At 45.0% G+C, this 14,567-nt stretch overlaps 1 protein-coding gene across 1 annotated transcript in view; it reads right to left on the reverse strand.

Annotated features, from left to right (window-relative positions):
- The window catches only part of LOC135820174 (P-selectin-like), a 29,090-nt gene extending 16,598 nt beyond the window's left edge, over window positions 1–12,492 (reverse strand). Inside the window, exons 1-7 of the mRNA XM_065333487.1 lie at window positions 12,444–12,492; window positions 12,202–12,315; window positions 7,195–7,368; window positions 6,638–6,814; window positions 4,944–5,117; window positions 3,523–3,705; window positions 3,012–3,185 (exon numbers count right to left, since the gene is read on the reverse strand). Of these exons, the coding sequence (XP_065189559.1) occupies window positions 3,012–3,185; window positions 3,523–3,705; window positions 4,944–5,117; window positions 6,638–6,814; window positions 7,195–7,368; window positions 12,202–12,315; window positions 12,444–12,492 (1,045 nt within the window). The remainder of the gene's footprint in view (window positions 1–3,011; window positions 3,186–3,522; window positions 3,706–4,943; window positions 5,118–6,637; window positions 6,815–7,194; window positions 7,369–12,201; window positions 12,316–12,443) is intronic.
- Window positions 12,493–14,567: the final 2,075 nt, after the last annotated feature.

The following is a 14,567-nucleotide window of genomic DNA, read 5'->3' on the forward strand; positions in this document are numbered from 1 at the left end:
ATGTTGGCAAATATGGTACGGATACGAGTTAATACTCGTAGCGTCTCGGTTACTCTCCCTATGATCTCGAGAAATTAAGTGATAGAACTACGCACGCTTTCACTCAACTATTTAGTATCGATGGAGACCAATGTATTTCTAAATAAACTTGGACAACATTACGAAACTTACTGCTACATGTTGGTACTTGTCCAGACCACTGACCAGATGTCAGGCAAATGGTATTTGCGTGCCCGACCAACTCATAACCTGGCATGCAAGAGTATGTTGACACACTAAATACTGTGTTAGCTGGTGCCGTCACATGTCCATTAGTGGGATTGACTAATGATTCTGAACATGTTATTCCTGAAGAAAAAATATCACGATTACATTGAAAACAATATTTACACCATGAAGAGTAGAACTGGCAGGCCAGGTTATTGGATGTTTTTGTTCCTTGCCTCCACACTACATTGTTCAACTGCAGACATCGGCGAAGAGACACCAAAATGGGCGTCGGCTGAAACTTGCAAAACGTCATTTCTTCATGGTTGGGAGATTTACCCCGAATAGTCCACTAACACCACCAGTTACTTTACATCCAGCTTACCAGATAGCATTGCACGATAAGGAACAACAGTACATGTACTGACGGTCTCCGCATCACTGGCAATCAGGTCTAGCATATCTTGGATGCGCAGTCTAACAGCCTTCCAGGCTGGAAGGTTCTAAGTCGGGAATAACAAAGGAGGGGAAGGTCAGCGCAACCAAGACAAGGACGAGCTGAAAGTCTCAGTTGCGAAGAATATTGGCGGATGTAGATGTGTGTTGAAGATCACACTGACAAGACAATCAGAGAAACCCCTTCCGAATAATTTCAAACAAAGGGACGGTTGAAATGTTTTACTTCGATGGCAATGAACAAAGCTAATGTTCCTCGTGTGGACCTGGATCTTGTGGAACCAGCTATGCCGTGTAACCACGTGTTTGATTCTACAAGCAATGGCTACCTGCTCCTCACCCTCTAACGCATTATCTATCGTATCACAAGTTGGGCACACTGCTCGAATTCCTGTCGATTCCACGCAGCCACCCACCATGTCAGACATCTATGTCCGAATACAGCAAGCTGAGCACTATGCGTGTTCTAAATTCATGGTCATGTAAGCTCAGACACGACATGGAGAACACGGGTTTCAGTCAAACTGCCTCGATTTCAAGCCCTTACGTTTGCAGGTAGGAGTTGGACCGGACCACGCACCAGTTGAAAGACAAATAGTATGGGAGCTTCCTTGCAGTTTATATCCATCATTACAGGTGTATTGTCTTGAGATGAATACGTCATTTGTTCCTGACGTAACATTTCCATCAGTTGGTGCAGGAACAGTCATTGGGCATTGTATACCTGCAGAGAAAGAGATGCTCAATGTGTGCCATTGTTCGTATCAGCAGACCAAAGTCACTATAGACCAATCTGTTTCTGATGTACACTTGAATTTGCGTTGGGAGACTATCAGATTTATGTAGTATTGCTACTCAAAGAACGCCGGTTCCCGGCGATCAAAAGATCCAAAATTACTCGGAATATTGGATGGAAGAATTCAACGTTAGCACATGATACAATCACGGGCAAAAATCAGTATTGCTGTTATTTGACGTGCTTTTTTACAACACATGCGGAAAAAATATTATATGAGCCGAGCCAAGCAAAAAGGTGGCTTAGGCATAATTTTTGGAAATTTCTTTTTTCATGCCAAAGCGATGCCTACCTATCCAACTTCCATCAAGGAAATTTGCCATAAATAAGCATACATTGCCTGCACATGTCACAGAATGCCTTGTATCAATGAAACTAAGATAATAATTATGAAGACCTACTCCAGAAAACATGGGACACCAAGTAGAGACAGAGCTTAGCAGGTGTGGAAGCAATACAAGAGGAACGAGCACTTGTGTTCTGATTAGAAGATCCAAGAAAGAAGAAATAATTGATCTATTCATCTCATGTCATTTCATCACGCAACACGAATTTTCATATCCTTCAATGATTTTGTGAGTCTGTGACTATATTTTTCGCTGGGCTGGGAAACGTCGCATCTTACCAAGGCAGTCCGTCATCCTCTCTCCAATCACCTACGCCAACATGAATTTATCCTTCCCTGTAGCTCGAAATGTTGTGCCAGAGATCGAGCTCCATTGGTCCCTTGCACGTAGGTCCAACTGACTCCACATCGCTAAAAGGCGGCACTGATTCTTTGTCCGTCCTAGTCCATATCATTCTCCTTCCCTGGTGTAGGTAGTGGTATAAGCACCAAAGGACGATATGCTAGCAGGTAGAGTCAATGCATCGTTTCGTCGTGTCGCGCTATTGTCCTTGAAATGAGGAATTTTTGGAGTACAGTACGCCACGTCATGAACATTTGAAGGTCCCCGAAACAAAGTGAAACATCGCAGCAAGATCCAACTCACTAGGGAGCTTGTCGGAGTGATGGCCGGACGGCTTGTAGACGTCTCCACATAGGTATACCAGACGCTCTAGACTAGTCATGGCCACGATGAGAACCATAGCCACTATGAATGAGCGAGTTTTCCTCGTCAACTAGGGTTGGGCGCACACGGAGACAGAGTGTCATCCAGCTCGCCTCCGCATTCTCCAGAACGCTCCACTACGATCTCTGGCAGCGCCGAGAAATCCACTCAACGATGAAAGAGGGAACACTGAAGAAGTGTTGCTCAAAAATAAAAGGCCTCTTCCTTCTTCTCCACTTGCAAACTATTTACTTGAATTTGAAAGGATGCTCGAAAGTGAATATTTTCGCGACTGCGCTCGAGTAGAATTTTGCCGTCTGTGACGTTTTGGTGATTTTCTCGATTTGTTGGCAAAACGCTAAGCCACTTTTTAGCTTGGCGCGGCTCATATTTTGTTTTAGGTGTAAGGTCTGAGGCATCTTACACATCACATAGTTTTCATACTAGAGCTCTCTGAAAAGCAAGAACACAGAAGGCAGGGAATCTGGTCAGACACTTACGCTGGCAAATTGGCGGTGAAGTCGACCAAGCTCCATTACGAAGGCAAACAGATGCGCTACTACCGACTAAAGTGTATCCCGAGTTGCAGGTGAAAATTGTCGCGCCATAAATCTCCAAGGACATACTAACAATAGCCCCATTAGAAGGAGCATGTTGACTGCTACATACCACACCTGAAGACAAAAACAGGAGGTAGAACAACTTCAACGACAACACACTGTAAAAGTGTTATAATAGACACAGCATGAAAGGGGTACTAAGGCACTCAGTGATCTGCTATCTAGCTTCAACACATCTACAAAAGGCAAACCAACAACGTCCCGACTTGGAAGGCCCATTTGCCGAGCGCTCCAATGAGTGGAGGTGGAGCGCAACGAAGATGTCCACGAGCTTTGTCTCCGGGCAACAAAGAATGTCTAATGTCACATGTCAATTATTAATACTCTTCAGTCGTTCGGATAGCATGGTGAAAGAAGTATGCACAGAAAAAGTATAGAATAGTTTACTGACGTCTGCATGTTGGTGGTGTTCCAGACCATGCTCCTGTTGTTTGACAAATAGTTGTTGTTGCGCCAGAAAGTTGATATCCGGTATTGCACGAGTATGTTCTTGTCGTGAAAGCATTTCGCCCGCCAGGAGATACGATACCATTAAATGGAGGAGGTGGATTGGCAGGACATTGCGTTGATGTTGCTTGAAATACAGCAACCAGAGATACATACAGTATACAAAACACGAGGCATTTGGATTTTAACTTGTCTTAGCAATGATTGATCGTTAATGGACATCCGGACTCACGCGAAGTATTCACCCCCGTGGTGTAGTTGGACATTAATAATTATACTATAATACTAATTATACTATGAAGAAAGATCGAACTCTGCAGTGTGCACAATTGATCTCAATAGTCAAGTGGTGTGCTTCATTGTCCGAAAGGTGCTCAATACCCATGTAGGGCAGAGCCTTGTACACGAGAGAGAGACTGGAAGCTTTGTCACAACTCTGAGTTTCAATTGTTCTGAATATAAATTCGTTTTACTTATCAAAAAGGTTTTGATGATTCTTGGTTCAGTGGTATTCGTTCTGCAAATAGTTTCAAGCAGTTGAAAGTTCTACATTCGCATTCATGATTCAAATCTTGTTAAACAAAAATAAAATGTGACCGCGCTTACACTCTTCCAGTATATTCACACTCACACACACACACTTGCACATGTATGTACATTGTCACACGGCACTTCCTGAATTCCCTATCATTTCTGACTTGGATAGTGTTTAGTGCCAGTGCAAATTTTTCCGAAGTTTGTGCTATCTTTTCTTACTCTTCTTGTATCCTCGTGACTTTTCACTCCAAGTGTATAAATCCTAATGTAGTTTCATCATTCCCTGTAGTCAGGAATTCCATTAATAATTGTGGCAAGAAAACGATGTGGAATACTTTATTCGTCGCTATCGTTGTGACATGAGTGCACGTATAGTTTTATTCGTTCCGTAATGATTATTATCAAACCATTTGCCTGTTCTGTACGCCTGCCGTCTAGTAATAGGTGTGTGTATATTTCTGTGTGTGTGTGTGGGGGGGGGGGAGGGGGGTGTGCCTATGTGTGTGCGGGGTAGGCATTGGCGGATAATGTTCGAAAAGGTAGCAGATTCTGCTCGAAAAGCAGTGAAATTGGCAGAACCATACAAACCTTATGGCGGGCAATTCCTCGAATTCTGCTCCATTTCTTTATCCACATACCAAACATGCATGGAACTTACCAGAAAAAGTCCCGAATTCTGCCGATTTTTCTGCCGACATTATCCGCATAGGCCTAGTGTGTGTGTGTGTGGGGAGGGGGGGGGGGCGCTTATACACACCACCGGAACGCCCTTTACTGCATTCCTGATACGTAGGGTGTGGCAACAGAATTATTGATACCTAGCCTTACACTCGCATGTTGGAGGCGTGTTTGACCAAGTTCCATTTGGAAGGCAAACTGATGCACTGCTACCGAGAAGTTTGTACCCGGAACTGCAGGTGAAAATTGTTGCGCCACTTATCTCTAAGGACACACTAGCAATAGCACCATTAGGAGGAGGATTTTGATGGCTGCATACAACACCTGAAAAAGGCAGAAAAGAGTAACAGCGACACGCCTAATGTAACCAGTCACAAAGTCTGTCCATGGACAGGGCGAGAGATAGAGAGAGAGACAGAGGGAGAGAGAGAGAGAGAGAGAGAGAGAGAGAGAGAGAGAGAGAGAGAGAGAGAGGGAGAGAGAGAGAGAGAGAGAAAGAAAGAAAGAGAGAGAGAGGGAGAGAGACAGAGACACAGGCAGAGGGATAGAGAGAGGGAGAGAGAGAGAGAGAGAGAGAGAGAGAGAGAGAGAGAGAGAGAGAGAGAGAGAGAGAGACAGAGAGAGACAGAGACAGAGGGAGAGAGAGAGAGGGAGAGCACGGAAGAGAGAGAGAGAGAGAGAGAGAGAGAGAGAGAGTGACAGAGAAGGCGCATATCAAATAATTATGAAGAATGTGTACAGTGCGGAACATAGCGAAGAAAGATCAGTTACAAACCAATAATTATTGAACAAGAATGCGAAGCAGCCAACAACAACCGGGAATGGCTTGTAAATAATGTTTCAGATACTCAAATCTGTAGACAGCTAGTTGTCATTGTTTCAGATATATTGTTTCGGAGAGGGAATATTGTGCCAATTCAAATTCTTTAATTCGCGGGAATGTCACTTGGGAGGATGAGTACATGACCAAAGAGTCTCTGGCGCAGGCGCTGGATCATGCCGTTCTTTTTCTGGGTGTACCATCGCTGGTACAGCTGACGTTAGATAGCAGCTTGTGTTATCGCATGTTGATGATTGCCGGTTGAAAACGTTGACACAAGTCCGTCTTCGAGAGTTCAGCTTGTGTTAGTCCCCTAGTACCGCTATTAAACATAAGAACTGGGACTATGAATGCATTGTACAAACGCAGTCGTAGTTGGTCACCGTTACATCGCTGGTACAGCGTGGCGTTAGATAGGAGCTTGTGTTATCGCATGTTGATGATAGCCGGGTTGAAAACGTTGATACGAGTCCGTCTTCGAGAGTTTAGCTTGTGTTAGTCCCCTAGCACCTCTACTGAACCTAGGAACTGGGACTATAAATGCATTGTACAAACTCAGTCGCTGTTGGTCAACTTTTTGGACCACACGTCGTCCAGTGATCGGAAAGGTGCAATTGCAAACATTAGCTGACGTTTCCCCGCGGCATATTATGCAACTCCAAAGAGTGAACTCAATTTTCCAACGGACCTACAGCTTTATTCCTGCCTTAATTTTGTACTAGGGTGTTATCCTCAGACTCGGAGTTGTTCACGTGTAGATTCCATCGTTTGAGGACGGCCGGCGCCTGGGAATCAACCTATTTCAGGTGTTGGTGGTCGTTTCTACTTCTAAAGAATGCCAAGGATATGAATGGTTTTTAAGAAACATAACTGTAGATCGCGGAACACTGCAATCAAGGCAGCTGACGTTGCAGATTACTAGAATGGGACAGAATACGTGCTGACATAATTATTATTATCACAATTCAAGTACTTGTACAGCAGTAAAACGACGCAAATTTGGATCTGTTCAATTTTCCCTTACGTTTGCATATAGGTGCTGGACTAGACCATGAGCCAGTTGAGAGACAGATGGCATGTGAGCTACCTTGCAACTGATAACCATGGTTGCATTTATACTTTCTGGAACTGAATACATCATCAGTGCCTGTGGTGACGGCTCCATAAGTAGGCGTGGGAACAGTCGTTGGACATATTATACCTGTATAGGACAACAAATGAGAGTCATACGGCTCGGTAGAGTGCTCAATATTCATTCAAATAGAGCTATCTTACTTACTTGCATGGGCATGAAACTATTAATTGTAATGAATGATGCATGGTGCTCTATGTCTTGCGTACCTGTATAGGAAAATTGGACATATTCACTTGATGCCATTGTTGGAAACAGAAAGCAATCGTTAACTATCAACCAGCATGCCTTTACCCATATTGGAAACGTATCAGTTGTCTGATGGTTGTCCTCTTGCTTTGGGAGCCAGGGAAATACGCCGGAAACTTTCCTTTCTGTGTCTACTATCATGTATATGTACGCTGGATATGTAGTGGATGTCATGCAGAATTAGTAATCCACAGACTTACGTTTGCAAATTGGTGGTGCGTTTGACCAAGTTCCATTTGGAAGACAAACAGACGCGCTGCTGCCGACTACATAGTATCCTGAATAGCAGGTGAAAGTTGTTGCACCATTAATCTCCACAGATGCAGTATCAATCGAACCATTTATAGGAGCAACTTGACTGCTACACAAAACACCTGCAAAGCATGGAAGCCAACAAACGTTTCGCACCTAAAGATTCAACAGGGCTATGAATATCAGAAGTGGTGCCAACATAATGCCACGATAGTCGAAATAGAGTATGCGAGAACAATTCATAAGCATTTCTCCTCGATAGTCACCAGTGAAATTACATCCAATAATTAGAGAACATACCGACTATTGTAATTATGTGGTGAACTATGCTACAATGTCCTGATTGGAAATTACAAAAATATCAATGTCAACACGGATTGTATGGGGATTGTATTATCGCAGAATGCGAGAACGTTGTGAAAGATATGTTATTCTCGCTTGACTGGCACACATCGAGAGAAATAGCGACACTGCACAAAGTGAAGGGTAGTTGGCCGCAGCCAGATGTGAACCGGATAAAAAGTGAGGTATGGAAGCAAGGACTGAGAACAGAGTGTCTTAGATAGAATAGGCGTGCCAGTGGATAGCAGAAATAGGCCATGATGCAGAACCAGTTGGGACCGTCAGATTAATTTTTCTGGACTGAGCCAGCTGGGGAAAACCCCTCGCGCCGACGGACGCAGTCATGAGGGAAAAAAACATGATGCATATCCCCAATGGGGATTAGGCATCATAATTATAGGCATGGCAAGCACATCACGGCAAAAAGTAATAAAAAAGTAATGATAATATTCACAGATATGAAAGGTGGGAGTGCATAGACACTGGTGAGACTCAAAACTGACTAATGAAGCCAGGAAAAGAAACGACAATAAAGAACACACCAGATGCCATATTTGCAACTGAAAATATTTCGCTAGAAATCATTTCTCGCCTATCTCCTTGCGCTCGGCCGGCGAGAAATACAACGTGTGCGAAAACCTAATTGTAGAGTGTGAGAGATGTTACTGCATAAGACGGACCTGCGTAGTTGAATTTATACAGCGAACTGTAACAAACGGCTAGAACGACACAATACACTGCTCAAAGGACACAATATTCACAATACACATTATTACTTTATTTAACTCGGATGGTGATGGTGAATCATGGTGAAAAGGAGAAGGACAAAATGTTACAAGTATGACTAACTGTCCACAAGCGTATCCAGATCTTACCCAATGCTGAAGACAGCAAGCTGTTTCGGCCATAAAGGCGTCATCAGTACAGCTACGAGCTAAATAGGCCGAGCTTCCAGCCATGGTGCAAAGGAGGCATACAGACATTAAGATCTTATACAGTCAGCGACTGCGTTACAATGGCACAAAACTGAAAAGATGTACTGAGACATTCGGCGACCTGACACCTAGCTCCAACACTTATGCTAGGCGCAAAACAGCAACGTTCCAACTTGGAAGGCTCAGGCTTGGAAAGGTCCAAGAGGGGAAAGAAAGCGCAACCAAGAAGAGCACGAGCTACGCATCACGGCAACAAAGAATGCCGAAAGTTACTGGATGACGAAACTTGTCAGACTAGTGGACTTACCGGCCTTACTATGACTCGACGACGCAAAGCAACAGACAACCCAACTTGGGAGGCTCAAGTTTATGTAATAAACGTTGAAAGGTGCTCCTCTTGGTTGCGCCTTCCCAGGGCGTCTTTCTATAAAACCAGTGAAGATGGTTTCTTTCTTTTTTTCTCTTACGTTTGCATGTAGGTGTTGGACCGGACCATACGCCGGTTGAGAGACATATGGTGTGTGAGCTACCTTGCAACTGATAACCCGCGTTGCAGATATACTTTCTGGAACTGAACACATCATTTGGGCCGGTGGTGACGTTTCCGTAATTAGGCGAGGCAACGGTCGTTGGGCATTTTATACCTGTATAAGAAGAAGAAAAGATGCACTTGATGCCATTTTTGGAAGTAGAAAACAATTGTAAGCTATCAAAGGGACATGCCTTTACTTCTATCGAGCTTGTATCATTTGTTTGCTGGATACCATGTTGATCTGGGAAACTGAGAAATATAATTTGAAACGTACTTTTCTGTGGCTCATATGTTGTGCGCTGGACATGCAGGGGATGGTTTGTAGAATTAGGAAGCCTTAGACTTACAGTAAAGATAAAAGAACCAAGTGATGCTATAATATCCACTAACGCCACCAGGCAATAAACAATCAGCTCATCCGATACCATTGAATGACACTGACCGATGGTAGTGACGGTCTACAACTAACTGCCTAACAGCTCTAGCACATCTTGGATACGCTCACCAAGAGCCTTCCAACTTGGAAGGTTATACGTTGAACTTATAACCTTCCAAGTTGGAAGGCTGCCTTCCAAGTTGGAAGTTGGAAGGCTGCGCGTACGCAGAGTCCCCGCTAGGGGGGTTTCCAACCGAATTGCCCTAGGAAGAAGAGCCCTAGGAAGTTTTCAAAATTATGCATTTTTTCACTCAATCTTCATTATCTTGGGCTTCTTGGAAGTGGAAATGTACCCGGGAGAGAATGAGGTCGACCATGAATGCCAGGAAACAGTACAGCCATGTATAATTTATACATATCCAGCGCTATATGCTATAGCGGTAGAGTGCAGCGATGGTGCGAAAAAAATGCCCCGAACTGGGTCAAAGGCCCAAACGCGTCCTGCTGCAGCGATTTCGTTTTGATCGCAGAGTTTCAATTTTTCGTTGTGTACTCTTGAAAATATCAGAAGTGAAGCTCCTGCAAATTTGAGCTAGTCATCAGGGCGAAAAGTTTCAAATTCTCGATACTCGAGACGCACATGCGCGCTTTGGAAATTGCGAGATCGAGGGTCAACTTACGAACGATTTATCTCAAACGGCATTGCTCGCAGCGACAGCTGAGAGTTTTCTAGTCAACCTAGATATTTGGATCGCTGGATTTGAGGGAAATTTGACTGGGTTACGATCTGTTGAAGTTTTGCATTCTTGCCAGATCGATCGTTCGCCGTACCCAAATATGCCCAAAAGGCAAACAAGTTGTTCGTTTGGTACATTTCGGGATGGGGTTCCGGGCAACGGAAAACCCACCTCCGTACGCGCTTGCTGAGTTACAGAAAAAAGAAATAATATGAAGAGGGGTAATTTGTAGTTTCTTGTTCCTTTTTTCTTTACTAAAATTTATCCTTGGCTCTCCACCCGAGTCCATGGACTTACGTTGGCAAATTGGTGGTGATTTGGACCAAGTTCCATTTGGAAGGCAAACAGACGCACTGCTTCCTACTACATTGTATCCTGAGTAACAGCTGAAGGTTGTTGCACCATTAATCTCCAAAGACGCTGTAGCAATCGAACCGTTCATAGGAGCAACTTGACTGCTGCAAGAAACACCTGCAATGTACGGAAGCAGAAACATATTTTTAAAAAATCGCCCGATTCTTACTTTGACCTACATTGACCGCTGCATAACACCCGCCAGTGCGGATTCAAAGGAAGCGCGAGTTATAAAGTCTGAAGGAAATGTTGAACACTCCCTGCTGGAATGACAGCTGCACCATAGCTCAGTGGTTAGGGATCTCGCTGGCTTCAAGATCCCTGGTTCGAGTCCTGGTGGTGACAGTCAATTTCTTCCCGTTTTCAGCTTTCCCTCAAACCAGTGAATGCCTACTAAGCACATTTCGGTGTGTTATACCTCGGATACTCGCCTATGGAATGTCCGGCTTTGGGAAGTCGGAACGCATTGATAAGGTCCAGGGGCCCAGCGACCCTTACGAACCCTCGTCCTCGTCCCTTATCTCAGCGGGCGTGCTTCTCTTAGCTACATTTCATAGCATTTAAGTGGTCTTTGTAAATATAAAATAATTTTCTGCGCCCACTGCCACAACGGGTTGTGAATTTGAGGCATCGTTGGGGGGGGGGGGAGAACTCAAACATTTGGCCAAAGCCCGTGACGTTGGCGAAGGACCTGACGCATTTTCCCAAAAGGACCATACCGTAAAAGTCCGTAAATAAGTACCTGCCCGAAAGAAATACCCCCTTCATTCTTTAGGCTCTGTCTGTTGAAGTCAAGTCAAGCCCGATAAACATACTGCCCGAAATAAGTACCAGTACGATGCGCACATGCAGCGTGTAGCATGTACATCAACATGAAAACGACTTCTCCACTACACACAAGTCAGGTCTGAAAGTTCGTTCGTGCCCGAAAGTCAGTACCTGCCCGAAAGTTAGTACGGGTGTGGTCACTAAATTCGAAAGTAAATACGTACTTATTTACGGACTTTTACGGTAATACCACAGACTGGAAGTACATCAACGCTTGCTTCTGAAAATTCTGTTTCGAAAAGACCAAACATTTGCCTCCCTTTGTCTTTATAAACTTGCTTCCACGCACCCTCTTCTTGCCCGACATCAGCAGCATCTTTGTATCCTTGTGCAAAAAATCTTCCTAGCCCAAGTCCCGAAACATATTGCCAAGTACAACTGGTTCGTTACCACTAGACCAACACGCAATGCCTTATCACTGCCCCGAGCTAGTTCCTCTCTGTTTTTGAAATCCCCTTTCTTCTCAGCATACTCCCTTTGGTCTAACCTGCCTACTAGCATTAAGACATGCCAGGATATCAGGAAATTCAAAGTCCAGCTTTCCACACTGTCTCATCCGAAGTGATCCCATGTATTACTAATGTGCCTCCCTTTCTTTTTCTCTCCCTATCTCCTTTCCCTCTCTGACAGCATCTTTCTTTTTCTCCCTTTTAGCTTGCCGTGGTTGGCTATCACCTGACCTCTCATGTTTATTGGCAGTCTTCGGACGGGCCAGGAGATGTTGAATAAATAAATAAAATAAAATACACCAATTGAAGGCGAAGCTGGTTTGGTTCTTTTTCCCTTACGTTTGCATGTAGGTGGTGGACCAGACCATGCGCCAGTTGAGAGACAGATGGTATGTGAGGTACCTTGCAATTGATAACCAGCGTTGCAGATATACTTTCTGGAACTGAACACATCATTTATGCCTGTGGTTACAGTTCCAAACGAAGGTGAAGACACACTCGTTGGACATTTAATACCTGTGAAGCAAGAAGAAAGATGCATTCAACAAAGAGCAATTCGCTTACCGAGCCCACCACTCCACAGAGGACGCAGTCTTGTTGGCTGTAGATCAATTTTACGAAGCCGCAGACCAGCACCTGCATACCGGCGTGGTGCTCATTGATATGAGCAAAGCTTTCGACAAGGTCCAACATCAGACCTTGCTCCAGGATCTCTTCGAACTTGGTGTCTCCTCTACGGCACTGGACTGGTTTGCGGACTACCTCAGCTCACGACGCCAGTGTGTGGTCACTGCCAACGGTACACGCTCAGAGGAAACAGCTTGCACGTGCGGTGTCCCCCAGGGAAGCGTGCTTGGTCCGATATTATTCGCGATCTACACGAGATGTGTCGCATCAGTAGCTGACCCGGTGCGTACACTAATGTTCGCGGACGACATCATGCTGTACCTGAGCCACGCTAGCGCTCACGCCATCAACATCACCCTTTCCGCAGCAGTGTCGGCTGTCGCCAGGCTACTCGATGCCAAAGGGCTTATCCTCAACACCGGAAAGACGCAAGTGCTTGCAATCAAAGCTGGACGGCAGGCACACCTCGACCTCCACATTACTTGCACTGGCACGCCTCTTGCCCAGACCAGTACGGCTCGCTACCTCGGAGTCACTCTGGACGAAAATCTTCGCTGGTCACCGCAAGTCACCTCTATCGTCCGACGCACGGCTATGAAGCTGCGGATCCTCCGCCAGATCCGGCACTGCCTAACAGTGAGGCAGGCGATGCTGTATTACTCTGCCCTTGTCATACCGGATATTCTATATGCGTCGAATGCGTTTCTCCCAGGACTGTCCGCTGAGCAGCGGAACACAGTAGCCAAACTGGATAAACGTTGTATCCGTTGCGTGGCCGATGAGCACCCATTGGCCCACACTCTTCCCCTGTACACCAGGCTGGGTGTCTGCTCAGTGCTGGAACGAGGAGAATGCAAGCTCCGACTCCTGACATTTAGAATCCGTTCTGGAATCGTCAGTGAGCTGTTGTCGTCCCGAATTGTATTGCAAGGCCCGCCGACAGGCATGACCACTCGAGGTCAATTGGGACGCAACCTTCCCCTCCCCCTGGCCCACAGTGCTTCTGGCGCATGCCGACCGCTTCTAGCCAGCTGCCGACTCTGGAATGGCCTGCCCGACTGTATGAAGTCCATAGTATCTGTCCGTGAATTCAAACGCATGCTGCGCGTATTTTACTTCGGTTAAATGTAATGGCTTTTGTAACCTGCTGATGAGGCTCGATAGAATCATGCTACGATGACCCGACTTGTAAATTTGAGATCCATTTTTTCTGCTCGTCTTGACCCTGCCTCCCCTCATTGCTACTTCCATTTTCGTATTTCTATTTTCATTTATTTTTCTCTTCATTTCTGACTCCTCTTACTGGTTGTCATCGCTTCCATAATATTGGGCAGAACTGCCCGTTTGCCTTGCGATGTAAAATAAATAAACAACAACAACAACAACAACAACACCATTGATCGAAGGAGAAAACAACATCGAACTATAGATCCACATGCGTTTACGTCTGTATCAGCTGTCAGATGTCTTTGTGTTCATCTCGGAAATTGACAAAGGAAACTTTAAATCACGGCACTTTCGTTTTGACCTTTGGTGTGAATACATTGCGGCTAGCGCTGCGTATGAATGGAAGGTTCACAGAATAAATTTCGGCCCTTGACTTACGCTGGCAAATTGGTGGTGAACTTGACCAAGTTCCATTTGGGAGACAAACAGATGCACTGCTACCGGATACATTGTATCCTGAATTGCAAATGAAGATTGTTGCACCATTTATCTCCAAGGACATACTTGCTATAGCTCCATTAAGAGGAGCAACTTGACCGCTGCACAAAACACCTGCATATAATAGAAGCAGAAAAACATTTTAACATTCTTGTGTGAGCGTGCGAGTCTTGTTTTTAGCTCGGGAAGCGGTATAATGAAGTGTTGTTGGAACATGAATTTTTTCTCGCTCCACAAATACTGGCACACACACAGACATAGACAGCAAAAGCGACAACACACAAAATGAAGGGTAGTTACCCAGCCAGCCGCGAAAAAACCTGGCGCCAACGGACGCAGTTGTGAGGAAAAAACGGGTGTGCAGGGACACTGGGGAGACTCAAAGCCTACTGAAGAAGTCAGAAAAAGAAGCGACAACAAAGAACACACCAGATGCCCTATTTACAAATGGAAAAAAATTGGCGAGAAATCATTTC

The sequence above is a fragment of the Sycon ciliatum genome, chromosome 6 (assembly GCF_964019385.1).
Source record: "Sycon ciliatum chromosome 6, ocSycCili1.1, whole genome shotgun sequence".
Taxonomy (NCBI): domain Eukaryota; kingdom Metazoa; phylum Porifera; class Calcarea; order Leucosolenida; family Sycettidae; genus Sycon; species Sycon ciliatum.